This window comes from Bos javanicus, chromosome 7, assembly GCF_032452875.1.
Source record: "Bos javanicus breed banteng chromosome 7, ARS-OSU_banteng_1.0, whole genome shotgun sequence".
NCBI lineage: Eukaryota > Metazoa > Chordata > Mammalia > Artiodactyla > Bovidae > Bos > Bos javanicus.
Genome location: NC_083874.1, coordinates 12084909 through 12109784, shown reverse-complemented (window position 1 = coordinate 12109784; position 24876 = coordinate 12084909). Strand labels below are relative to the sequence as shown.

Sequence of the window (24876 nt, the reverse complement as noted above, 5' to 3'; positions counted from 1 at the left end):
TTGAGAAGAAAAACAATGGCTTCGAGCAGGGGCTGGAGCCAGCCCCCTCCGCTCTGTGCCAGGGAGGCTGCGAGAGCCCTGCTGGTAGAGGGCAGGAGGGGGTGCCAGAGGAAGGGACAGCAGGCGGGCCTCCCCTCCTGGCTCGGGGCTGGCACCAGGCGGCAGGGCTCCAGCGTGCCGGCCTGCCCACCCTCCCTCCTCCTGCTGCCCGCCCTGTAGCTCTGACTGTATAGTATGTTCGTGCTTGCTCACTCTCGGGGACCACAGCCACGAGCCCTCCCTCCCCGTTCACCCCATTTCCGCCTCCTCATGCTCTCCCTGCTTCACTTTCTCTGCTCACTTTGGTTGGATAGTGGGGCCAACTCAGAATCTGAGACAAGTTTGGGAAACATTTTTTCTTCCCCTGGTTCCTACAAGGAGCTTTGGGGCCCAGGGCCTTGAGCAGGCAGGTGTGTCTGGGGATGGGGGTTGGGGGCCAGAGGAGTCGGACAAGCTGATCAGGGAGCCCTTAGGCCTGGGGGCAGGCAGGCTGCTGCAGCGGGTGCAGGGGGTACAGTGGGGGGTGGTTTCCACAGTAACCAGTGACTTTAGCCGATCTCTGGAGCACCAGATGGAGAGAGAACAATAGAATGAGGGAAGAAAAGAGAATTTTAGCAATTTTGTCATTCCCTGGGCAGCGCTTTTTACTTAGTTTTAATCAATTTTGGACCTGGCTCAGGAAACAGGGAGGGGTGAGCAGAAAAAGCCACTCCGGGCTTGGCAGCAGACCTCCCGTTCCCGGGACCCGCGGGGCAGCACCAGGGAGTCCCACTGGAGTTGTTTTTGTCCCTAACTCTAGGCCTGGAACTGGAACTGGAGTCTTCCTCCACTGAGGGGGCCCCTCAACCTGAGCACTGGTGGTTGTCCCCCCCACCCCCCACTGCCACCGTGCAGCTCAGGAGACCCCCACAGGGGACAGCCTGGGGCCTTGGTCTGGCCTGCCGTGGGCAGAGGGGCCAAACAGGCCCTCCCTGCCCCGTCGTCCCAGCCTCTTCCCGCTCAGGAAGCGGGGAGGGGTGGGCTCACAGCCAGGGAGGTGGTGTAAGGGTGCCAGTGTAGTCCCTCCTTGGCGTCCCAGGGAACACTCAGCACTCGAGCTTGCAGGGCCCAGGGGCTCACCCAGGAAGCTCCCCTCTCCCTCGGGCCAGAAGCCTGCTGCTGCAGCCGCCCTCCCCCAGGCACTCTGGGAAGGCCTCAGCCCTGGCTTCTGCCCACACCTTACCAGGCCCCCCTGCACCTCCTTCTGGCCTCAAATCAGTTGATGGGGTTGGATTCTGGGTAGGGGCTCCAGGGGCTCCCCCGCAGGAAGGCAGGTCTCTGTGCGTGTTGTCCACACATGGCAGGAAGCGTGGTGTCTTCACCTGCCCAGGAAATGCTAGCAGTGCCCCCAGTCACCATGGCAACCCCAAACCCCCACATGGCCAAGTGCTCCCCCATCTGCACTGTCTAGTGTGGTAGCCACTGGCCACATATGGCTGTTCAAATAACTAGAGAGAAATTGAGACCCTCGGGCACACTAGACGCATTTCAACTGCTTAGAAGCCATGTGTTACTGGTGGTTACTGCGTTGGACGGCACAACTAGAGAATATTTCCATCATCCCAGAAAGTTCTAGATGATCTCCGAGGCCCTTTCTTTCTTCTTTTTTCCAGTTTTACTGAGATATATTTGACAGATGGTTTTGTATAAGTTTAAGGTGTACAACAGAACAATTTGACTCACATACCTCAGGAAGTGACTCCCACAACATGTCTAGCAAACGTCCATTCGCTCATAGAATCAGGGCCCTTTCTAACTCTAAAACTTGAAGTCTCCACCTCACAGTGGACGATGGCCTGCAGTTCCAAACCAGAGCCTGACCAGGAGGCAGAATCTGTGTGACTGAAACACATCTTTTAAATATTGGAAATTTTCACATGAAATTGTCTGGACTTTCAGCTTCTTTTGAAAAATTGGCTGACCTAGCCACCCTAGGCCCTCACCCCAACGTGGCCGCCTTGGCTGCAGCCTTGGCAAAGTGCGGGTGTCCTGGTCACCATAGACCCTGCCTCCCTGGGAACGCGCCACACAGCAGTGAGGAGCATGGACTCGAAGCTGCCCCCTGCATCGAGTCCCTGCTCGGCAGTGTGGGCTGTGTGGCCTTGGGCAGGACAGCCGCCCTCCCTTCACCTGGCTCCTGTGCAGGGTTGGAGTGGGGATGCGTACAGAATGCGTCTGTACCTGTGCGTGCTCTGTAGTTAGCTGTGCTTGGCCTCTGCTGACCTGAGTCTGTGACCCAGTGCCTGGGAGACCCCAGGATGCATTTTGTTCAAGGAATCCTTCAATTTTGTCCCAAGGGTACCACCAGGCACTGTAGACCATAGAGGAGCCCCGCCCCCCACCACCCCATCCTTCTGGCCATGAGGTGGGGCCAGCGCCTTTTGTGCAGGGTACTGCCAGGCAGCCCAGTCCCGGGGGTCCACCCTGGGTGTGTTTTGTGCTTAGCGGCTGCCAGAGCGTTTGTGGGAAGGCGGCGCCCCCTGCTGGCATCCTGAGGGAAGCAGCTGCCCCCTGGAGGAGCCTCAGGTTGTTCCCCAGGGCGTGGTGCCCACTGGGCTACTGATCCCTTCCCCTGGGCCTGGTACTGTGAGGGACAAAAGTCATGTGGTACCCACTCCTCCCCAGCCTTTCAGCCTGTGGGACCTTAGCTGAGGTATACAGATGGGAATTTCTGCTTTTAATCCAAAGAGACAGAAAGAAAACTCAGCAAGAAGCTGGGCTTGCCCCACCCCACTCCCCAAACCCCTCTGGGGACAAAAGCTGTAGCTTGGCATCCTCCCCCCTGCTCCAGGACCCACACAAAAACCTAACAATTGGAAACATGGCCAGATCCCAGGTCTGTGCCCATGCCAGCGCCAGCCATGGGGGTCCCACCCGCTGGGCACTGTGCCCACGGGAAGGCCAGCTGGACTCTAGCACTGCAGGCGGGTCTCTTGGGGGAGTAGGATTCCCATAGGAGGGACCCTTGCGGGAGGTGTTGGTGTCCTTGACTCGACTGGAGCTGGAACCCCCCTGGGGCTTTAAGAACCAATCTGGAGTCCCAGGACCAGGTAGGGGCAAGAAGGCACCGACCCCTGCTCATCTCAATATCACCTCTTTTTTTGTTTGTCCTATTTCAGTCCTGGTTCCTCTGATAAGATCGACAAAAGAAATGACAAAATGAAAAGAAGAGGTTCCTCAAACGGGGGGAGAAGAAATTTTGAGACATGGAAAAAAATCCCCCAGCCCAGCCCAGCCCCACCGAAAAGCAAAAATTAGACGTCGTCAGCCACTCAGCCCTTCTCTCCTCCAGCCCGGGGACCCCTACAGGCCCCCAGAAGCAGCTCAGTTCTCAGAGAGCCTCGGAAGAGGTCTCGGTGGAGCTGTGCGCCAGCAGCCAAGCAGAAAGAAACATGCAAAACGGACTCTGTCAAATAGAGGACAGAAAGAAAGGATGCAGAACTGCCTTCCTCCCCCCCACATCCCGTCCCGGCCTTCTGGGGAAGGAGCAAAATCCCCAAACAAAGCAACCAGCACAATTCTGAAGGGGCCTGTCCCCTACCCTCACCCTTCCCAGGGGAACCCCACCCTTGACTCCAGCCGGAGCTTCACTTGGGAGCTCAGAGGACCAGCTTGTAAAGATGATGGGGTGCAGATCCCCAGGGCTCTCCCCTGCAGACTCCACCCCCTCTCTCCCTCCCTCCCCGCCTTGCCTCTGGCTTCTTGGCCTGGACTGGGTGAGGCAGGGTAGCCTTGAGATCCCACTGCCCCTCCTTTGGGCTAGAAGTGTCCCCCCCAACCCTGGCTAGGAAAGGGGCATCTCCTGGAGCTAGTTTCATGCTTCCAGAAAGGAGGGTGTTCTGCCACCCCACCCTGAGCTGCAGGGCCAGTTCCCCAGGCCCCAAACCCCTCTGTACAGTCCATAGGAGAAAAATCGGAATGCTTTTCCAGACGGCCCCTCCCAGCCCGGGACAGGTGCCCTCTCCCCTCTCTCCTGAGGCAGGCCAGGAAGGTCGCTGTCCTGGCCGGCCACGAGTGAGGGGAGCCGGGCCCCCAGGTGGCGCCCACACCCCAGCCCCGCATGCGGGTGCCCATGCTCGGCCCCATCGGTCCCCGCCCCTGCCCCTCCCGCAGACAGCCCTGCCGCGGCGGGGCCGGAGAGTGGAGCAGAAAGGGGACCCCGGAGTCGAGCGAGAGTGAGGCAGCCGCCGCCGCTGCCGTCGGCTAAACCTCCACCTGCGCTAGGTAGGCGTCCTGCTCGCCGACTTTCAGTTCCTTTGGAGGGTGTTGGGTGTCGTCCTTTTTCAAAAAGTGTTTTGGAGCTTTCTCTGCCCTACCCCCCCCTTTCCCCACCACACCACCCCCATGGCCACTTCTCTCTGGATTTCAGCTGTAATGTCTTTACTCTTTATTTAGGGGTGGGGCATTCATTGTTTCGGTTTTTGCTGTTGCAATTGGGAACCCCTCCATTTGAGCAACTTGGGAACAATTTGATAACACACCGCAAGAAGTAGCTCTTCCCCCCCCTCCTCCCCACCGCAGCCCCCTCCTCCTCCAAGGGATGGTTGGGGGCATGTCCAGAGGGTCTTCAGAAGCCCCCCGGGAGGGATGGGAGCAAGAGCACGCCCAGCCCCCTCCAGGGTGTGGCTTGGCCCCGCTGGCTTGTCTTTCTGTGCCTTACTCCCTCCTCCCTGCATCTCCCTCCTGCGCCCCTTTCTGGAGTCCTTGTGCCTCTCTCTTTCTCTCTCCTTAACTGTATGAAAACACAAAGCACAGGTCAGGATCCTCTGAAAGTCAAGCAACCCAACATTGCACCACATAGGGGTGGGTTTTGGGCTTTATTTATTGTGAATCTAGTTTGTGAGGCTGTGGCCCCAAGCGAAGGGAGGGAAGGAGGGGAGGGAGGAGGCTGGGGAGGAGCGGAGGGCCCTCACCTAGGGCTAAAGGGGCCGGCGAGCGGTCGCCTCCTCCCCAGCTGGAACCAAGGAGGTGGCTGGCCCCAGGGGTGGCTTTTGTTGGAAGTCGAGCGAAGCCCCTCCCCCATCCGCGTGCAGCCCTCGGGGAGGACCGGGTCTGAGAAGCAGGGGACGGGGGAACCCGCGGGAGCCTGGGGGTCGTGGGGAGTAGGGCGGGGGGTGGTGGGGGGCCGGGTGGGCCGGGCGTGACGCGCGGTCAAAGTGCAATGATTTTTCAGTTTGGTTGGCTAAACAGGGTCAGAGCTGAGAGGGGAGCAGAAGGGACCCCGTCCCCCTGCCCGGCCGCGCGCGCCCCTTCCCTCGAAGACAATCGGGGCGGCGGGCGCGGTGGGCCCTCGGGGGCAGGGGGTCTGCGGGGCGCCCGCCCAGGCGAGGTCGGAAGCTGCAGGCCAGCTGGGCCGGGGCGGGAGCGCGCCCTGTAGGGCTGCCCGGGTGGGCACGGGGGTGGGGGGCCGCTCCTTTCCTAAGTGTCGTTGTGAGGGGCAGACGAGGGCGACAGGAGATGTGGGGACGTGTTAGAAGAGAAAAAAAAAAAACCCACAAAAATATATATGGGGGAAATGAACTTTTTTTTTTTTTCATTGAACCAAGTGCAATGCATCAGAGAGTTTTCCTATCTTTGTATGTTAAGAGATTAAGAAAAAAAATTCTATTTTTGTTGTAATGTCCTCGCGGCTCTGGGGACGCTAAAAGAACCGGGCCTGCCCCGCCCTGTGCGGGGATAACGAAAGCTGAGTGTTTTTTCCTTTTTTTTTTTCGTTCGTTTTCAGTTTTTTTTTTTTTTTTTTTAAGTCGTTTTCCTGCGTTGACGAGGATGATCTGGGGTTTTTATTTGCTTCGTCGTTCGTTCTCGGTTTCGGTGGGAGGGCTGAAGGAAACGTTCACATTTTAGAATTAAAAAAAAAACAAAACCTCGACATTAAAAATCAACACAAGATCAAAAAGGAAAAGGACGAGAGAAAATTATTTTAAAGATAATTCAACATAAAAACCCTGGTGCTTCTTACATTATAAAGTACGTTTTAAAAAACCCACAAACTATTATACATAAGTTTATGAATCAATTAAATATCCTGCACTTGTTAGGAACACGCATATCCCTTCTTTGTTGAGTTTAACGGAACGGGACAGCGGCGTGCGCCCGGCGGCGGGCTGCTCTGGCCGCGGGTCTCCCCGGGCGTCCCTTCCCTGGGGCCCAGCGCCCCTTCCTCGCCCGATCCACGGTCCGGGCCTGGGGGCGCGGCGGCGGGTCCCCAGCCCCTCCCCCGCAGAGGTCAATGCCAACGAACAAAGGTCCCCTCCCTCCCTCAGAGGTCCCCAAAGCGTCCTTCTTTGAGCCAGACGCCAACTTGACCCTCACCAGCATTATCAGGAGCGCGCTCGGCAAGTTGGTAGTTTCTTCCCCACCCCACCCTCCCCGTTCCCCGGCGCCCGCGACTCGACATCACTTCTCCCACCCCCGCCCCCCACCACCGTCACCCTCCGGGGAGCACGGGGAAGGCTCGACGCTCCAGGATAGGACCAGCCAAGCTGACAGGTCGATTCGCCCAGGCCCGCGCACGCACGCACGCACGCACACGGCCCCGCACACAGCCCCATCCTACCCACCCTGCAACCAACCCCAGTCGACTGCCTTACACACCCGCCCCCGCGCTGGCCGGCCGACCTAGTGCCTTGTTCTCACCCCCGTGCTGGCGGAGCGGACGCCGCGCTCTGGGTCCCAGAGGGGCCGGGTGGCTCAGACGACCCACCACCTCCCCACCCCGACCGTGCTGAACGGACCCTCCCCCACACACGAGAGAAAATAAAGGAGCAATAAAGTCACGAGAATTTTCGTCCCCCAATCGAGAGCCCGAGGGGCACCCCAGCCCCGCCTCTGCTCCCCCCACCCACCCTTGGGGCGCCCCCCACCCCGTCCCCCCGCCAGCCAGCCTGGGCCAGCCCCGCTTCGGCCCGGGAGATCCGTGCGCCCGACCAGCACCAGCATCGCGGACCGCAAAGGCCGCCCGTCCCGTCAAACAAGTTTCTTCTTAGGCTAAGAAACGCAGTATATACGAGTATCTCTATATATAGTACTAATGGATTTGGTGTGCTTCCCCCTTAGCGTCCCCGTCCCTCCGCTCCTCTTCCTTCAGCCTGGTCTCCCCCTCTCTCTGCCCTCCACCCCCGTCTCTGCACTGAGATACATAAGAAACAAGGGTAGTTTACTGTCTGTTTTGTTTTCTGGGTTTTCAGTGTCCTAGCGGAATGCAAGTAGGCAGCCAGCCCGTACGTTCCCTCTCCGCCCCCCCCCCCCCCACCCCACCCCGCCCCCGTCACTGCGCTTCTGTTATACCATCTTTGCCTGACTCTCTCCGGCTTCTCCATTGAATGGCTAATGTGTATGTGAAATAAAGAAATAAAGAAAAACAAAAGCAAGAGCGCCCGAGCCTTCGCTAACGCAATCGTGCGGGGCAGGTTCGGGATCGGTGGGATGGGGTCGCCGCGTGGATTCCGCGCCTCACAGCCTCGAGCCAGGCCAGCCACCGCCACCGTCGAGGAGTGCGGATCTCTCAGTCTCCGGGAGGGGGCGCCAGTGAGAAAGGAGCGTGTTCTCAGGCCCCTGCTTAACTCCCTCGGTGACCCCGGCTCGGAAAAATTAGGCCCCCTTTGGGTCCAATGGCCACTCTGATGTGTTGGTTCCCGGACCTCACCCCGCGGAAGGGGTATGCGGACAAGGCCACTTCCAGCGGGCCGTGGGCGATAAAAGGGTCTTCAAGCCCCTGGGGGAGACGGTCGCCCTTCGGGACCGCCGGGCCCTTTCCCCTGTAGGGGACTCCTCACTGGTCCTTCTTCGGGAGAATTCGGTCCAGATCAGGCCCTGCGAGCACGTCGTCCGCCCCTTCCTAGATGGCCCTGGGCTGGCTTTCCAGTGCCCTTCGGCTCAGAGGCGACATCGTGGAGGTCATCGCACCTCTGGGCTCACAGCCCCTTGTTCTGTCTTGATGGGTCGGCCCGTCCCACCGCGGCTGCTGTCGGGGCCGCCGGAAGGCGCGGGCTGGGGGCGCGCCACTACCTCGGCCCTGCGACACGGCCCACGACGGGCCCCGCCGTCGTCCAGGCCTCGGTGCGCCGGCCGCTTGCGGGGCCCCGGAGGGGCGGAGCCTGCTGCCAGAGCCGCCGCCTGGTCGCGCAGCAGCCGCACCAGGAAGCCAATGTATTTCATGGCCAGGCGGAGCACCTCGTTCTTGCTCAGCTTCCGGTCGGGCGGGTGCGTTGGCAGCAGCTTCCTGAGCTCAGCGAAAGCGCCGTTCACGTTCTGCTGCCGCCAGCGCTCCCGACTGTTGGTGAACACGCGCCGGGCCACCTTCTGGGGCTGATGCCCTGAGGATAGGAGTGGCAGGATTGGCGCCATGGCCCAAGAGAGGCAGGCACCCCCACCTACCCTTACTTGAGACTCCCAACACCCTCTTGGGGGACTTCAACACTGGCAGTGGACTGAGGCTTTCTCCATCCAAGGGGTTCACGTGTAGGATCCACGTGTAGCTCAGTTAGCAACCCCCGCACCCCCACCCCCAAGCTGCCTGGTGGTGGTGGTGGTTTAGTCGCTCAGTCGTGTCCGACTCTTGCGACTCCGTGGACTGTAGCCCGCCAGGGTCCTGCGTCCATAGGATTCTTTAGGCAAGAATACTGGAGTGGATCTCCATTTCCTTCTCCAGGGGATCTTCCCGACAGAGGGATCAAACCCGGGTTTCCTGCACTGCAGGCAGATTCTTTACCCACTGAGCTAAGAGGGAAGCCCCCAAGCTGCCTAGACAAGGACTATCACAGGCCCAGGTTGCAGATAACCGAAGCCTCCTGTACCTCTGTCCACTCCTTTATGTCAACAGCTGGGGTTCCCTTGGGAATGTGGCTGGGGAGCTGTCCTTGTGATTCCCATTCTGTGTGGTCCCTCTGTGCGGCTGGGTGTGCTCGTGGGTCTGAGAGTTTCCTTCATCGTGATTGGTCCTATCCTTTCTCAGGTGGTCATGTAAACTCCTGCATATCCACATGGCTGTGGTGTGTGATCACTGCCATGTGGCTGTGGTTGTGTGGCTAATTCCTGTGTGGCTGTGGACCTCAGTGGCTGTGGTTGTGTATCTGCCTCCTGTGTGGTTGTGGTCCTGTGGCTGTCTCTTGAGTGGATGTTGCCCTGTGGCTGTTTCCTGTGTGGCTGTGCATGCGAATGGAGCCCCCATGCTGTGCTGTTTTGCCATGAATCGCTGTGGCTTGTTGGGTGACAGGGGTTGTTGTAGAACTGGCCATGAGTCTGTGGTTTTGCTGCATGAGTGTAACCTGAGTACTGAGCCCCTGTGTGTGTCTGTGTGCAGGGGCATCACTTTTCCCAGTGTTTTCCCAGTGGAAGGTTGTAGGGCAGACGTGGGCCCCAGGAGAGACAGTTGGGTGGACATAAACCCATACTCACCCTCAGCCAGCTCCAGCTCACAGTGGCTTGGTCTCCGCTTTAGCCGGCTGCTAGGGAAGATGCTGAAAGGTCCTGCTGGCCCAATGTAGAGGCTGTAAGGGGTCGTGGGTCACTAATGCCTTGTGGGTAAGGACCCTGCCCCTGGATTCCCCCCAGGCCCCGGTCCCCCACTGACCTGTTGAGGAACGGGTGAGGGTGGTAATGCAGGGCCAGGGGGGGTGGGGCGGTTCCCAAGGCAGAGAGTTGCAGCAGCGGGGGACGGAGGGTGCTGAGTTCTGTGGTGGCCATGGCTGCCCCTGGGGGCCTGGTGTGGCCCAGGCTGATCACTGGCACGCCAGGGGGCAGCCTGGGTGGCGAGACGGAGCCTCCGTGGCCCACCTCCTCCACCTTTGGGGGCCCAGGCGAGGCAGGCTTTGGGGGCAGGGCAGGCACCGGGCTGGGAGCACACACCATCTTGGCCTTCTCGGTCATGGTGGGGCCCACCTCCGCCTGGGCCTCGGGCGGGCACATGGACCCCGAGGGGGTGCTCACCTGTGGGAGGAATGAAGCCAGTGGGGAGGGAGGAGGCAGATGCCACCCCCTACCCTTAACCCAACAGAGCAAGCCCTCACCTGGAGGGAGACTGGGGTGGGGGTGGGGTGGCAGTCCGATGGGCAAAGGCAGATGGGAAGTGGGCCCAGAAACTCCCAGGACATGGGAGGGGGTCCAACACAAGGACAGGGGGTGCCCACTGAGGTGCAGTGCAGCACTGAGCTCAGCAGTGATGCTTCTGAGCTGTCTGTGACCCATGAGGCCTTAGTTGCGGAGCCCCTGAGCAAATTTCCCTTCTTCCAGAACCCTCTCTGGCCTGGAGCCTGGAGGGAGGGGTAAGGCAGGGAACCATGACAGACCCATTGACCACAGGATACCCCCATAACCCTCAGATCCAAGACCCTTCATTGACACTATGGACCTTGCCAACTCTCCATGGCTGGCTGACCTTCACTTACCACTGCCCCCAGGTTGACCATGGGGTCCTTGGCTCTAACCCTGAGGCTCTTTCATTGTCTCCATGTCAGACCCTGAAAGTCCTCCATAATCACTCCAGTGACCCCCTCCTCCCAAATCTCCCCCTTAAAAGCCCCATGACTCCACTGCTGACACTATGACTCCGGATGCTAACCCTATTCCCCGGCACACAGTCATGCACAAGTCCTCTCTCTGGCTCTGGCATCCTCCCACCCACGCTACCCATAAGCAGTAACCACCCCTTTGCACCCTGCTTCCACAGCCCTGCTCACTGCTGGCCTCGCGGCCCGGCGTGTCCCGGCAACATCGGGGATTGCTAGCCCCTCTGCCCTGTCTTCCCTAGCTAGACCCTGGGGAAGCTGCTCGGCCTCTTACTTAGTGGGCCCACCAGATGCATGAAGGCAGAAAAGAATGAATGACTGCAGGTGGGTCTGGGATCCCGTTTTCAGGCCCACTCCACTCTTACCCCAGCACTGCTACGGCTGCCTGCAGATGGCCCTGATTCTGTCCTCCAGGGCTAGGATGCGGTTCCAGGTTCAGGCGAGACACCAGCACCCTGCTCCAGCCTCTGTGCTCCGTGGCCCTGGTAGTTAGTCGGCCGCCCCCTCCGGGCTGTGGCGTCGGGCCACCCCTCTTCCTTGGCTCCCAAGGGCCACCGCGGCAGAAGCAGCGGCAGCAACAGGGCAGGTCCCTCCAGGGAAAGTGAGCAGCTCCAGGCCGCCCACCCTCTCCCCGCCCCTGGCGGCCTGGTTTCCTCCCTCTCACCCCTGGCGCAGTGGCTGGAGGATGCTGGGCCAGTGCAGATAAGGGCCTGGCTGCCTGGCCGCGCCTGATAAGGAGCCGGGCTGACCCCGGAGGAAACCCGGCGGGCGGGGATCCCCCGAGCGCGGGCCTCCGGGCCCCGCCCCCCGCCAGTGCAGGCAGGACCGCCTGTCACCCTCAAGGCCTCACCTTCTGTCCCCCAGGCGCTGCAGGATCCCTGCTCCAGCATACACCCTTGAGAGTGAGGTGCCCGGTTGCATGCAGAGGGGAAACTGAGGCGGAAACGCAGCAGTCCCTATGTTACTTGGGCCTGTCCTCCAGCTTTGAATACCCCTTGTCCTGTGCTGATGGGGGTGGAGAGTCCTTTCCGGCTCTGCTGGGGCCTCGTGACCCAGGGGCCCCCTTCTCCTCCTCAGCCTGCCCGGTTCCTCTTTCTACAAGAGTGCCTCCTCGCTCTTCTGCCAACCCCACCCTGCACTGACTGCAGGGCAGTGTTGACAGTTTGGCCCTGGGTGTCCAGGCTGGGCCAGTGTCTTGGGCCCCTGGTGCACCCTCCACACCACCACGCCAGGTCCAGGAGGGTTAAAGAAAAATACCACAGCTGGGGAGGTGTGGCCAGTGCCAGTGGCCGAACCTTCTGATAGGTGTGCCCACCAGGTCCCCGCCATCCGGGGCCTCTCCCCGCAGGCTCACATGGCCCCAGCTCAGAGACCCCCAGCCTTTGTCCCGCTGTGTGGGCCACTCAGGGTGGACAGTGATAAAGAGGCATTGGGTCAATATCTTGGAATGGTGATGAAGCTCAAGGTATGACCCTGTTCCCACCCCTGGTGTGCTCCCACCTGGGTCAGTCATGCTTTGCCCCGTGTGACTGCAGGAGTGCCCAGGCAGGCCCCTGGGTTCAATCCCTGGGTCAGGAAGATCCTCTGGAGAAGGAAACAGCAACCCACTCTAGTCTTCTTGCCCCGGAAATCCCATGGACAGAGGAGCCTGGCAGGCTGCAAGTCCATGGGGTGGCAAAGAGTCAGACACGAGTGAGTCACCGAGCAGGCTCACACTCAGGAATCAAGTGAAACCCAGAACCCCACAGACAACCATCCTACTGTCCAGGGAAGCCAGAGTACAGTTCTGAATGTTTGAGTTAACTCTGGGATGCCTACTAGTTGGGCTCTGGAATTAGGTTTAGGGTCATTGTACAGATGATACAATGCCAGTAAGGGCTGCCTCCACGGTCCCATGGCTACCACGTGGCAGGGTGGGGATTCTGCCCCAGTCCTCTCGTTAATGCTGCTACCTTCCCCGGCTCTGGCGGGGAAAGGGTTGCCACAGGCTGCTGGGTGCCTCAGTGTACCAGCCCAAGGGGCCACAGGGCAGGAAGCACCTGGTCTGGAGCGGATGCAGGAGGCGCCTGGTTCCGGTCCAGTTTCCGCCACTGGGGCCCTCAGGGGCAGCTGGGCCAGAGAAACCAGGCGGCGAGGAGGAGGAGGAGACACTGGGGCGCGAGCCCATATGCGGGCGCAGTGCCTAGAGGACAGGTCTGAGTACTGGGGGTGCGCCCACGCTTGGAGGATGGGAAGAAGGGGAAGAAGGTAAAGGCCCCCGCGGGCGTGAGCGCACGGCTGCCGCCCCGTGGCCATCTTGGGAATCGCAGGCACCAGCAAATGTGTGGCTCAGCGGTAAAGAAGCTGCCTGCGGTGCAGGAGACGCAGGTTCCATCCCTGGGTCAGGAAGATCCCCTAGAGAAGGAAATGGCAACCCACTCCACTATTCTTGCCTGGAGAATCCCATGGACAGAGGAGCCCGGTGGGCTATAGTCCAAGGGGTTGCAGAAGAGTTGGACCCAATTTAGGGACTACACAAACAAAAGCGCCTTGCAGGCAACCGTTAACTCCCTACCTCCCTAATACAGACAGAACACTCCAGTCAGAAACACTTGACAATACCTCATCAGGCAGGGACCAACATACCAGATGCACAGAGCTCACCAAGGGGGTTAAAACAGATGGACAGAGGGACTTCCCTGGTGGTCCAGTGGCTAAGGCTCTGAGCTCCCAGTGCAGGGCGCCCCAGTTTGAGATCCCTGGTCAAGGAACTAGATCTTGCATGCCACAACTAAGACCCAGTGCAGCCAAATAAATAAAACATTTAAACTAAATAAAATCAATAAAACAGATGGGCAGAGAAACAGCCCTCAGAAAAGGAGCTAAAGAGATGAACAGAGCCCCTTAGGTAGATGGACAGAGAAACCCCAGGCAGCCTCCCCATTCAGACAAATGACAGTCAGGGGAAAGTGAAAAGGTCTTTATTAGCTCACTCTGTGCCTGGACCAGTAGCAGCCCCAGGCTCAGCGGGGTTCTGACTGGGGGCCTCTGGACAGTCAGTGGGGGTGGCTTCAGCAGTGGCCTTAGGTGAGGGGGGGCTATGCGAGTAGCAGCACTGGCCCCCCTGTTGACAGGTGCCCTGGTAGGAAGACAATGGGTGTGAATGAACCCCGTTCTGGAGCACAGCAGCCTCCTCTGGGTTCCTTCCCTGGATAGGGAGCTCACTCCCACCCACTTGACTGGTCCCACCTCCCCCCGCCCTGCTGGCCCATTGGCCCAGTCCTGTAGCTGGGAGAACCCATGGGTGCTTCGGTTGGGGGGTGGTTTGGTTCACCTCCTTGAACCTCTTGCAGGGAAATGTTTTGAGCCAGGCAGCCCGCTCAGCTGGGTCCTCCACCGGCTCTTTTCGCTTATTTTGGAGCAGCCTACGTCTCTCTTCCACAGTTTCTCCTGCTGCCTTGCCTCTGTGTAGGGAGACGAGGGGAGGCTCCATCGGCCTTTGTGCCCACTCCCCCCAGCTAAGCCCCACCTTCATTCACCCAACTCTCGCTCACCCTGGCCGGGCACGGGGCCGGGGACCCCAGTTGGCCTCAGGGTTGGCCTGGAAGCGCTTGAGTCCTCGCTGGCGGGAGCTGGGGTTGGCATCATCCCGGATGGTGAAGTTGGCCTGCAGCCTGGGGAAATGGGAGTGGGGGTTGAAAGGCATCTGCCAGGCGGCTGGGCACACACCACCTAGGCTGCCTGCCCACGTCGGTGCAGCTCGATGGACCTTGGGAAAACCGTGTCTGCAGGTGCAGGGCTTCTATCATTTATTTAATAAACATTTATTGAGTGCCTCCAGTGGGCCTCAAATCTGCTGCCAGTAAAGCTGACATTCTAATGCCTAAGACAGACGAGCAAGGAGGCAAGTCAGAAATCAGACAGCTGGCCTTCCTTGGTGCTCCAGGGGTTAAGAACTCGCCTGCCCATGCAGGGGACAGGGTTCAATCCCTGGTCTGGGAAGATCCCACATGCCATGAAGCAACTAAGCCTGTATGCTGCAACTGCTGAGCCCACACGCTACAACTACGAAGCCTGTGCGCCTAGAGCCGCAACAGGAAAGGCCACCACGAGAAGAAGCCCGAGCAGCGCGACTAGGGAGTAGCCCCCACTCACTCCAACTAGAAAATGCCCATGCACAGCAATGAAGACCCCACACAGCCAAAAATAATAAAGGAAGAAACTAGCAAATTATATTGTGTGAGGACATAAGGGAGCAGGGTAGAGCAACGGGGAGTCTGGGAAGGAGTGCGGTGAGAACAGGGCAACAGGGACACAGGAAGAAAGTTTGGGAAGAGCCGTGGGGGAGCCTAAGGACAGCACTCTAGGCAGAAGGAACTGCCATGCAGAGGTTGCGCCTGCCAAGTTTGAGTGAGGAGGCCAGGGTGCAGGAGCAGAGGTAGGAGGGCCAAATGAGAGCAGGGAAGTGATGGGAAGACAGTACAGGGCCTGCAGACAGAACTGTTTCCACTGGGTCAGGTGGGAGCCACAGAGGGTTCTGAGGCGAGGAGGGCCCGGATCTGACTTGTGCTCACAGGTGCCCTCTGGCTGCTGTCCAGGGAACAGCTCATGATGGGGAGGAGCTGGGGGACCAGGGGGATGGGGACTGCATTGGTTCAGATGAGCAGAACTGGGGCCAGAAGAGGGAGAGGACAGAAGGGGGTGGGAGAGAGTAGATGGACTCCAGATCTCACTTGAAAAATGAGCATGTGTCTATGAGGGGAAGTGTCCGGGTCGTCTACTTCCCGAGCCCGTAGGCAGCCGTAACCATGCCCGTACCTGGGCTCCACACTGAGAATGCGGAAGGCCGGGCTGCTCTCTGACAGGCGCTCCCGTTTCACTGGACACTCCTTCTCCTGGGAGGCAAAGGTCAGAGGTCAGGGCACTGGCACTGACCACCCCCTGCCTCCCCGATCCCACCTGGTCAGGCCGGGCCTCACCCAGCACCGCATGATGTCCCAGAGGGTCGAGGAGGGAGCGTCTGTCTTCACAGCATTCTTACAGGCATGGGAGAGGGAGACCCGGAAGCCAGCGTGGAGGAGGGCCGACCTGGGGACCAGGAGGGATGGTGAGGGGGAAGGCTGGACCCCGAAGTCAGTGCTGACCCATGTGTGGGGGTGTGAGCCTAGTTTCATGGACTCGTATGGCTGTATATCTACCGGTGACTGCAATGCCTGCATGATGCCAGCCATCCTAACAGCAAGATCCTAACATCCCCCCTGGCCAGGGCTCATGGCTTCTAAGAACTGGTCTAAGCCCTCGTGCATGAGAAGCCCTAGACCTGCATTATGTTTGATCTCTACTTTCCAGGGGACTCTGGCCCAAGAGGGGCCCAACTCGCCCAAGGGCACCCAGGGGTTCCGGCACAGGCTCCAGCCCAGGCCCAGCCTCACCGCAGCTGCAGGAGGCTGGGTGTGTTGCAGTGGATGGTGCTGCTCAGCTGGTCCAGCGTATAGTAGAGAGGCACGTCCGGGAGCTCCTGTAGCAGGACCATGGGATAGGTGTGGGGCCCATCAAGGATGGATGGCTGCCCCACTTCTGGTCACAGGCCCCGGTCCCCACCTCCGTGATGACACTCAGCACTCCTCGGATCCGCTCTGCGGTGTGGAAGCGGCCAGGGTTGGCGCTCACAGCCTCGAGGACACGGCCCACGAATTCCAGGTCATGGAGGGGCTCTGCCCACATGGGGCCACCAAGCTGCGAACACACAGGGACCAGATGAGCAGGGACCAAGAATGCCAGGCCCTCCGCCTTCAAATGCTCCCCCCAGACCTGCCTCGCCCCACCTGGTGTCGCTGCCCACAGTGCTCGCACTCAGGGGCCACGGGGGGGCCGCAGGCTGCAGAGAACTTGAGCCTGCTCAAAGAGGGGTAAGGTTGGGCGGGGTGGCAACCTTGGCTGGGTTGTCCCCTTCCCCTTCCTCCCCAGCTCACCCTTGCTCACCGGCCACCGGAGGCTGCTGATGCTTTGCCAAGACGCTGCAGGTGGAAGGCCCCGCAGCCCACGCACTGGAACACCAGCGCCTGCTTGCTGTGGGGGACAAGGGCAGCCGCCAGTTCCTAGCATGGTCACCATATCCCAGCTCCTCCTTCAGCCTGACTGGACTCCCTTTGGGACCCCCCGCCCAACATTTCCCCAAGGCAGGACCATGTCCCCCAACTCCTGCCGACCAACCAACCCTGGGAAAGATCCTCTTGCCTCTTTCCATCCATCACCCTTCTTTGCCCCAGACTACCTGGCTGAGGCCTTGACCTTGGCCTGACCAGTGAAGACACGAACAAAAACCCGTACATAGAAGTCAGCGCTGATGCTGAGCAGTGGCACCACAAAGCGCTGGTAGCAGTTGGCACGGAGATCCAGGCTGTGCAGGACAGTCCTCAGGGCCTGGTATGGGGGATGGGTGCCAGCCATCAGCCCTGCCCCTGCCGCCACCTTCCCTACACGGAGCCACACCAGGGGCTCACAGGTACAGAGGCAGGACCGGCTTGTCGGGTTCTGAGCCCAGCGCTGAGTGACCCTTGGCAAGGGAGAGCCTCAGCTTCCCCATCTGTAAAATCACACCAGTCTGTCTCTTTCTGGCCCTACTGGGGACACTAAACGATTAAGGAAAGAAAGCGTGTGTACGTGCTAAGTTGCTTCAGTCATTCTTGACTCTTTTTGTTACCCTATGGACTAGCCCACCAGGCTCCTCTGTCCATGGGACTCTCCAGGCAAGAATACTGGAGTGGGTTGCCATGCCTTTCTCTAGGGGATCTTCCGGACCCAGGGATCAAACCCAAGCCTCCTGTGGCTCCTGTATGGCAGGTAGATTCTTTACCACTGAGTCACCAGAGAAGCCCAAGGAAACAAAGCACAGACCGGTTAACCAAATGGCTTCCAGTTAACATTGCATGTATGCCCCATGCTGGGTGATGTGGCCCAAGGCTGCAGTGAGGCTCTGACTCAGCAAGGAGGTAGCACTTCCCTGAGCTGACTAGCAGGGCTCCTAAAGACCAAGGACAAGAGCCCTCCTTTTCCAGCCCCCTGACATAGCCAGCCTTGCCTTCTTGAATCTCCACAGCAACTCCATGGGCTCTGGGCCAACATCACACCCACTTCACAGATGCAAAAATGGAGGCCCGGAAAAGGTGAAGTCACTTGTCCAAAGCCACCAGCAAAACTAGGACCTGAATTCAGAGCCAAACACAAAACTGGAAAAACTGCCTTTAAAAAAGAACGCTAGACCACTGGAGTTCCCCAGTGGTCTAACGTTTAGGGCTTTCACTGCTGTGGCCGAAGTTTCAATCCCTGGTCTGGGAAACAAGATCCTGCAAGGCACAAGGCATGGCCAAAAAAAAAAACCAAAACTGCAGTTGTTGAAATAGAGAATACTAGAAAGAATAATGTGGAAGTTTCCTGGTGGTCCAGTGGCTAAGACTCCACACGCCCAATGCAGGGGGACCAGGTTCCATCCCTGGTCAAGGAACTAGATTCCACATGCCGAAACTAAGACCAGTGCAGCCAAATTAATTAAAAAAAAAAAATTTTTTTTTTTTAAAAGGAGAAAAAGAAGACTGTAATCACCCACTCTTATCCTAGGAAAAACTCCCCCCCCCCCCAACCAATTTGCAGCCATGCATGCTCTCAGGAATTATGCTGGTTAAAAAACATGCATGTCAGGACTTCCCTAGTGTCCTAAAGCTAAGACTAAGGCTAAGACTCCACGTTTCCAGTGCAGGGGGCCTGGGTTCAATCCCTGGTGGGGGAACTAGATCCCACATGCAGCAACTAAGAATTCACATGCCTCAAGTAAGCAACTAAGACCTGGCACAGCTAAATACATAAATAAAAATAATTTTTTTAAAAGATAATAATAAAAGAAATAACGTGCTTGTCGGGATTCCCAGGTGGCTCAGTGGTAAAGGATCCAACTGCCAAGGCAAGAGACATGGATTCCATCCCCAATTCAGGAAGATCCCACATGCCTTGGAGCAAACAAACCTGTACGCAACAACTAGCGAGCCTGTGCTCTAGAGCCTGGCAGCTACAACTACTGAGCCCACGAGCTCTAGAGCCCATGCTCCACTGTAAGAGAAGACGGTGCACCGCAACTAGGGAGTAGCTGCCGGCTTGCTGCCACTAGAGAAAAGCCTGTGCAGCAATGAAACCCCAACACAGCCAATAAATAAATAAAAATAAATAAACTTCATATATATAAAAAAAGAACACGTTTGTGGTCAACGTCTGGGGATGGATCTGGCTCTGGCTGCCTGGAGGAAGCTGAGCAGGTCTGGGGGGCGGGGAGGTGAGCCCGGAGGCCTCTCACCATCTCGTGGCAGGCCCGGCTCTTGAGGGCCATGGCCCCGTATTTGCTGTAGCAGGTCTCCCCGCTGTTCCCCGCCAGGACCGCCATATCTGTGCAGGTGACGCACAGCAGCCCTGTGGGGAGGGATGGAGCAGTGAAGACTCGGTAACGCCCCAAGCCCTACTCCGTTTGTTCGGACCCCCCGCAGCAAGGGGGCCTCACCTCCTTCACTCACAGCCTGCACGGCTGCATCCAGGAAAGAGGCGGGGCTGCCGTAAGGGTCGAGGTCGATGACGTCAAACCTCTCCGACGCCTTCTGGTGCTGGTACATCAGCATCCTGGGAGCAAGGAGGCAGATCTTCAGCCCGCTGCCCCAGGGACCCCTCCACAGCCTCACACTCACGCCATGTGATGGTTTGGGCCTGGACTTGGGGGCCAGCTGCCCAGGTTTAGATTCTGGCTCAGCCACTTGCTAACTGTATTAACTTTTCCTCCTTGGATCTGCTACTCATCTAACAATGGCAATAATAATAGCCAATACTGAGACTCCCCTCGTGGTCCAGTGGTTTGGACTCCATGCTTTCACTGCAGGGCCCAAGGGTTTGATGCCTGGTCAGGGAACTAAGATCCCACCTGCGGAATGGTGTGGCCAAAAAAAAAAACCTAGTCAATACTGATGTAGAACATATATGTGTGTGCATGCTCAGTTGTATCCGACTCCTGGTGACCCCATGGACTGTAGCCCACCAGACTCCTCTGTCCGTGGGATTCTCCAGGCAAGAATACTGGAGTGGGTTGCCATTTCCTCCTCCAGGGGATCTTCCCAACCCAGGGATCACACCCAAGTCTCCTGCATTGGCAGGCAGGTTCTTTACCCCTGAGCCACCTGGGAAGCCCGTAGCACATATATAATTGACACCATTTCAGGCAGTTTATAGACGTATTAATTCAAGAATCTTCCACAGATTTGAAACTATTGTTGTTCTCTGCAGGTGAGAAAATGCAAATCCTATTGACCAAGTTATTTGTAACAGGAACCCTCCCTCCCTTCCTCCACCCTTTATACCCTGGATTTCCCCGCTCCCTCCAGCATTTCTCACTGCTACACAGTTTACTTATTTGTCATCATCTGTGCTTCCTATTAGATTCTAATATGGTCAGAAAATCATGTAGGATCTTAGTTCCCCAACCAAGGATGGAACCTGAGCCCCTGCAGTGGAAGCAAAAAGTCTTAACCACTGGACGGCCCAGGAAGTCCCCAGCAAATATTTTTAATTCATTTATTTTCTGTAAGGGGTCAGGTAGTAAATATTTTAGGACCACATGTGGTCCGTCACATATTCTTCTTTTTCTAAACCTTTAAAAATGGAAGAGACATTCTTAGATAGCAGGCCATTAAGAAAAATACACACACACAAAAACAGGCTGTGGGCCTGGCAGGCTGTAGTTTGCTGATCCCTGCATTATCAACTCCACAAGGTCAGGGGTTTTATCTGTATTGTTTACCGACGCAGTCCTGACAGTAAGAATGGTGACGAGCACTGGATATACACTGGTTCACTTGACTGAATAAAAGTGCAAGAAGATGGGACTTCCCTGGTGGTCCAGTGGCTAAGACTCCACGCTCACAAACGCAGGGGGCCCGGTTTCCATCCCGATTGATCAGGGAACTAGATTCTACATGCCACAACTAAGAGTTCGCATGTCACAACGGAGATGGAGAATCCTGGGTGCCACAACTATGACCCAGGGCAGCCAAACAAATAAATAAAAATAAATAAATAGTTTTTTAAAGTGCAGGAAGTTAAGTCTGAAATGGAGTCCATAATGGTATTTATATCCACCTGTGAGCACAAACTATACAAGTATAATCAATACACCAACCCCTATAAAACTACTGTCCTTGTTTCACAGACAAGGAAACAGGCTCAGAGAGGCTACAGCCACTCTCTCAAGATCACGAAGCAAGAATATGACACAGCCAGGATGTGACCCCAGGTGACTTTGTTCCAGTGGCCAGCACTCTATGCCCAGCACCTACCGGGCATCTGCCTGGCTGGGCTGTACCAGGTGGGCCACTTCGTTGAGCTGCACATTACGGCGCATAAGATCCACAGCTCGGGCAGAGGCGTCATTGGCAACCACGGATCGGAGACCAGGCACCTCTCGAGCAAAGCGAATGGAACGTAAGCCGGAGGCTGCCAGGCCTTCCAGCACTCGCAGGCCTTCCTGTTGGAGTAAGCAGAGCCCCATTCACATCCATACCGCCATCCTGTGCTGGATCCCCCACCCCTCAAGGAGCCCCCACCGCCCCCCACCTCCTCTAGCCCGCCCCCTCCAGGATTCTTCCTTCCTTCATCACCCACTAGACTCCAGGGTTGCTGCCTCCTATGTTCAGGCCCCACCTCACAGATCTCCCCCACGGCGGCTGTTCGAGGCTGGTCTTCCAGGGCCAGGTTTGCACCCTCTTTCAGTTCAGCCTTGTCCTCCGTTGGCTCTGACAAGTCCACGACCACCTTTTGCACATCCTTCTCACCTGGCACCTTGACTGCAGCCACCCAGAAGCACAAGTCAGGGGATATCAAAGTGCCCTCTGAGAAACCTCCCCCGACTCTTCAGTATGTGCTTCCCAGGTGGCTCAGCAGCAAAGAATCCACCTGCAATGCAGGAGACGCAAGGGATAAAGGTTCAATCCCTGGGTGGGGAAGATCCCCTGGAGGAGGAAATGGCAACCTACTCCAGTATTCTTGCCTGGGAAATCCCATGGACAGAGGAGCCTGGACAGTCCATGGGGTGGCAAAGAGTTGGACACGACTGAGCAACTGAGCATGCACGAACTCTTCGGTATACAGAAGATGCAGGGAAGAAAATCGTCCCTGGAGACAGGCTAAGGAGCTGAGTCCAGGACCTGCTATATAAAGCTGGAGCCTTTCTGCAAGGTCAGGGACAGAAGGGGCGGGGCACCGAGAGAGCTGTGTGTGATACCCCGGCCCATCAGGAGCCTGGACCTTCACTCACTCTGGATTCCTTTGGCCGCAAGCTGAATACGAGCAAATTCCGTGATCACAGCGCATCTGCGGGAGACGGAGAGTCAGCTCACACCCCTCTATCTCAGATCCATTGCCCTCTGCCAAGCTGACCCCGGATCCCTGCTCACGTTAGGTCCCGGTTGAACTCTTGCACTGGGTTGTAGAAAACTTCGTTGGCGTTGGGAAAGACGATCCTGGCGGCCCCCTCGGTGATCGTCGTCTCCTGGAACCCAGGTGGGCGCTCTTCTCCGTCCGGCTCGGTGCCATTCTCCATGGCTGCTGAATTTGGCGGCCCTTGGGGCTGCCCCTCCATAAACCGGGCTCTATAGAGACTGAGAACGGAGCGGAGAGTCGGGCTTAGCCACAGAACGGTCCTCGCACGGGACATCCGCGCGCGCCTCTGCCCGCCAGTCCTGGTTGGGAGGGTAGAAGAGGGAATAGCCAAAGCATCAGATAGCTGCGTTTCTGGGCCGGGTGGCCTAGACAGCTGTTAAGTAGGGACTAAAGAGACCCCGGGACCTCGGTAAAGTGACACCACCCCCCATCTTTGGAGAATACGCTTGAGAAGCCGGAAGCTCTCGAGCGGGTCCACCCATGGTCCGGATCCCTCCTCGCGTCTCCCAGGCCCTTCTCACCGTCTCTCGAGACACCGAAAATCGAACTGGTCTCGGTGCACGCTTGCCGGATTAAGACCTGGGCGCCGACATGTTGGCACAGAGGGCGGGCAGATCATGTGACAGAATTCAGTCAATCAGTGATGGTTGACTACAGTGGACGATTGGGATCAAAATGCATGGCGAAAAGCGCTGAACATGTTGTGCGGTGGACTTAATCACTGCGGCTTCCCTTGGGGCGGGGGGCGAGGGGAGACACGTCACTAGCCCCATTTCACGGATGAGGAAGGTGAGGCTCAGAAGAGGGGCGGTAAGCGGAGAAACCCAATACCTACTGATCGTCTCCTGTGTGTTGGCTTCTGTAAAACACATCATTTCAGGGGACCCTGCAGAAATCACTCAGGGTCTGAAATCAGATTTACTGCGTTTGAATCCCCGTAGTACCACATGCTCTTGACAAGTTGCTTAAACTCTCTGGGCTTCACCATCTTTACCTGTTAAAAAAGACTCCTAACTTCCAAGACAGAGCAAAGATTAAAGGGCAGAATGCCTTGAAAATGTGCAAAGTAGGCTCTCACATAGTAAACCCTCAGTAAGTTGTTCTTAACTCCCTCTGCTTGTATTTCCTCGTTGGCAAAATGGGCAAATTTTTTTTAAACGTTCGTTTTTGAGTTGTGATGAAAATTAAATGAGTTAAATGCTTAGAATGGAATCTGGCGTCGCATAAACGTCATACACATACTAAGGTCTACTGTTGTTTATTGGGCCTGAGTTTGAATCTAGCCCCCGTCTTCACTTCCTTGCTGTGTGATCTTGAGCACGTTTCTTCACCTCTATGTGCCTCTTTTTTTTTTTTTTTTTCTATAGCGTGTGTGTGTTGATAAAATAATTCCTACCTAAAGATATTACCGTGAAGTTTAAACGAGATAATCCCATAAAGAACCTATAAAACAGTGCCTGGCCCAATAAACAGCAGGCATTACTCTTTGCTTTTTTCCAGGAAACTAAAGTTCCGAAAGATAGAGCCACTTGCTTAAGATCGCGGGACTAAAAAGTGGCGAGATCGGGACTCGAACTCTCCAGCATAGCTTAGGTTGCGACCGTGATTCCGACGGGTAGAGGGAGGAGACTGAGGAGGGACGAAGGGCCGCACTCGGCGCTCGGCTGGCCTAGCCTCGGGGGCGGGAACCGGGGGCGGTACACGGGCGGGGCCACGGCCGCTTCTCCCCGGCCTGGCTGCCGCGGCGGCGCGCCTAGCGCTCGCTCGGCGCTCGGCTGGGGCGGCCTGGCCCACAATGAATGGCCGCCGCGGCTACCGCTGCTGCTGAGGCGGAGGCCGCGGAGGCCGCGGAGGCGGAGGCCGAGGCCCCGGCGCAGGGGGGCGCGCCCCGGGCCCAGGCCCGGCCTCAGCTGCCGCTGCGGAGCCCGCCGGGAGCCCCCGGAGCGCGGCCACGGCGCAGGTGAGGCGGCCTGCCCCAGGCCCGGTTCCGGCCTCCTTCTAGCCAGGGCGGCCCGAGGGCATCCGAGGTCCGGCTAAGGGCTGAGAGGGGAGGACACGGGGGCCTCCTCCGACAGGAGAGGAACCTGGCCAGTAATCTACACTGTGGCCGGGCCGGCGAGTGCGGGGAGTCCCGGCCCCCCGCCGAGCGGCCTTGAGCGTTCAGCTCCGGGCCGGGCCGCGGAGCTTGGGGGCGTCGGGATCTGGCCCAGAGCTCCTCCTCTCATTCCCCGCGAGAGGGGCGCGAGGCCATGCCGGGGCAGGTGCCGGGGGGCCCGGGAAGTTGGAGGGAGACTGGTGGAGGAAAAGTGAGGAGGCGCCGGGGGAGACCGGAGGGGGAGGGGGAGGCGGAGTCAGGCTTCGGGCCGGCGGAATGGGGGAGGAGGAGAGAGCGGCGTGGCCGGAGGGAAACGGCCCTGAGGCGGGGGAGGGGGGCGGGGAGGGGCCCGGGCTTGCAGGTACCGTCGGGGCGCTGGAGGAGGTGGGTCAGGTTACAAGCTTGGGGGCGGCTGAGGAGAAGCCCAGGAAGTGGGGCAGGGTGGGTGTGGGCGGAGTTAGTTCGAGTGGGGGCGGTTAGGAGATCCCTGGGACGTTTGCGGGGGTCACTTGGGGTTAGGATTCGAAGAGAGGGGTTGCAGGTGGCGAGAGCCAGATACAGGGGCGATCAGGTAGGTTGAGGAACTTCGGTAGGAGCTTTGCGAGTGGGAGGGGGAGGCAAGCTTTTGGACTAAGTAGGCTGGAGGGGGTGTGGGAGCAGGTCCGGAGAAACTTGTATGATCAAAAGACACGTGCCAAGGTGCGCCCCCCTCTTTTCTTGGCCAGGTGTTAGCTTGGGGCCAAACCTGAG

General features: G+C 58.1%; 3 protein-coding genes across 10 annotated transcripts in view; 1 reads left to right on the top strand and 2 right to left on the bottom strand.

The window, feature by feature from the left end:
• NFIX (nuclear factor I X) overlaps positions 1 to 7453 on the top strand; it is a 97486-nt gene extending 90033 nt beyond the window's left edge. For 5 of the 6 annotated variants that reach the window (XM_061421935.1, XM_061421936.1, XM_061421933.1 and 2 more), the window contains one exon: positions 3198 to 5959. In XM_061421935.1, the coding sequence (XP_061277919.1) occupies positions 3198 to 3212 (15 nt within the window). In that variant the 3' untranslated portion in view covers positions 3213 to 5959. Of the gene's footprint in view, positions 1 to 3197 lie in introns of all 6 variants that reach the window. The other variant, XM_061421937.1, reaches the window with a different exon arrangement.
• Positions 5979 to 13448, bottom strand: LYL1 (LYL1 basic helix-loop-helix family member). 2 transcript variants are annotated; one of them, XM_061421947.1, is made up of 4 exons: positions 11437 to 13448; positions 9653 to 10008; positions 9478 to 9569; positions 5979 to 8396 (listed from the first exon to the last, which is right to left on the bottom strand). In XM_061421947.1, exons 2-4 carry the CDS (start codon positions 9985 to 9987, stop codon positions 7978 to 7980), a joined length of 846 nt encoding a protein of 281 aa, XP_061277931.1. In that variant the 5' UTR covers positions 9988 to 10008; positions 11437 to 13448; the 3' UTR covers positions 5979 to 7977. The 2 variants fall into 2 exon arrangements, with proteins under 2 accessions (XP_061277931.1, XP_061277933.1); XM_061421949.1 differs by lacking the exon at positions 11437 to 13448 and adding an exon at positions 10952 to 11426.
• Positions 13449 to 13530: 82 nt separating this feature from the next.
• TRMT1 (tRNA methyltransferase 1) lies at positions 13531 to 23221 on the bottom strand. 2 transcript variants are annotated; one of them, XM_061421930.1, is made up of 18 exons: positions 22867 to 23221; positions 22553 to 22763; positions 22046 to 22330; positions 21907 to 21962; positions 21294 to 21436; positions 20930 to 21117; positions 19111 to 19226; positions 18910 to 19022; positions 16840 to 16988; positions 16548 to 16634; positions 16391 to 16460; positions 16167 to 16301; positions 15998 to 16083; positions 15545 to 15653; positions 15384 to 15460; positions 14120 to 14239; positions 13900 to 14029; positions 13531 to 13704 (listed from the first exon to the last, which is right to left on the bottom strand). In XM_061421930.1, the coding sequence occupies exons 2-18, from the start codon at positions 22648 to 22650 to the stop codon at positions 13555 to 13557; spliced, it is 2112 nt and encodes a 703-aa protein (XP_061277914.1). In that variant the 5' UTR covers positions 22651 to 22763; positions 22867 to 23221; the 3' UTR covers positions 13531 to 13554. The 2 variants fall into 2 exon arrangements, with proteins under 2 accessions (XP_061277914.1, XP_061277915.1); XM_061421931.1 differs by having other exon boundaries at positions 22046 to 22249; positions 22867 to 23220.
• Positions 23222 to 24876: the final 1655 nt, after the last annotated feature.

Coding starts and splice junctions, on each gene's coding strand:
- LYL1 (XM_061421947.1), bottom strand. CDS start 9,987: ATGTGCCCGCCCGAGGCCCAGGCGGAGGTGGGCCCCACCATGACCGAG. Junction 9,570..9,652: donor CCTCACCCGTTCCTCAACAG/GTCAGTGGGGGA, acceptor GACCCCTTACAG/CCTCTACATTGGGCCAGCAG. Junction 8,397..9,477: donor TGAGCTGGAGCTGGCTGAGG/GTGAGTATGGGT, acceptor TCCTATCCTCAG/GGCATCAGCCCCAGAAGGTG.
- TRMT1 (XM_061421930.1), bottom strand. CDS start 22,650: ATGATCTGCCCGCCCTCTGTGCCAACATGTCGGCGCCCAGGTCTTAAT. Junction 15,654..15,997: donor CCCAGCCTCCTGCAGCTGCG/GTGAGGCTGGGC, acceptor CCTGGTCCCCAG/GTCGGCCCTCCTCCACGCTG. Junction 14,030..14,119: donor CGGCCCCGTGCCCGGCCAGG/GTGAGCGAGAGT, acceptor CTCCCTACACAG/AGGCAAGGCAGCAGGAGAAA.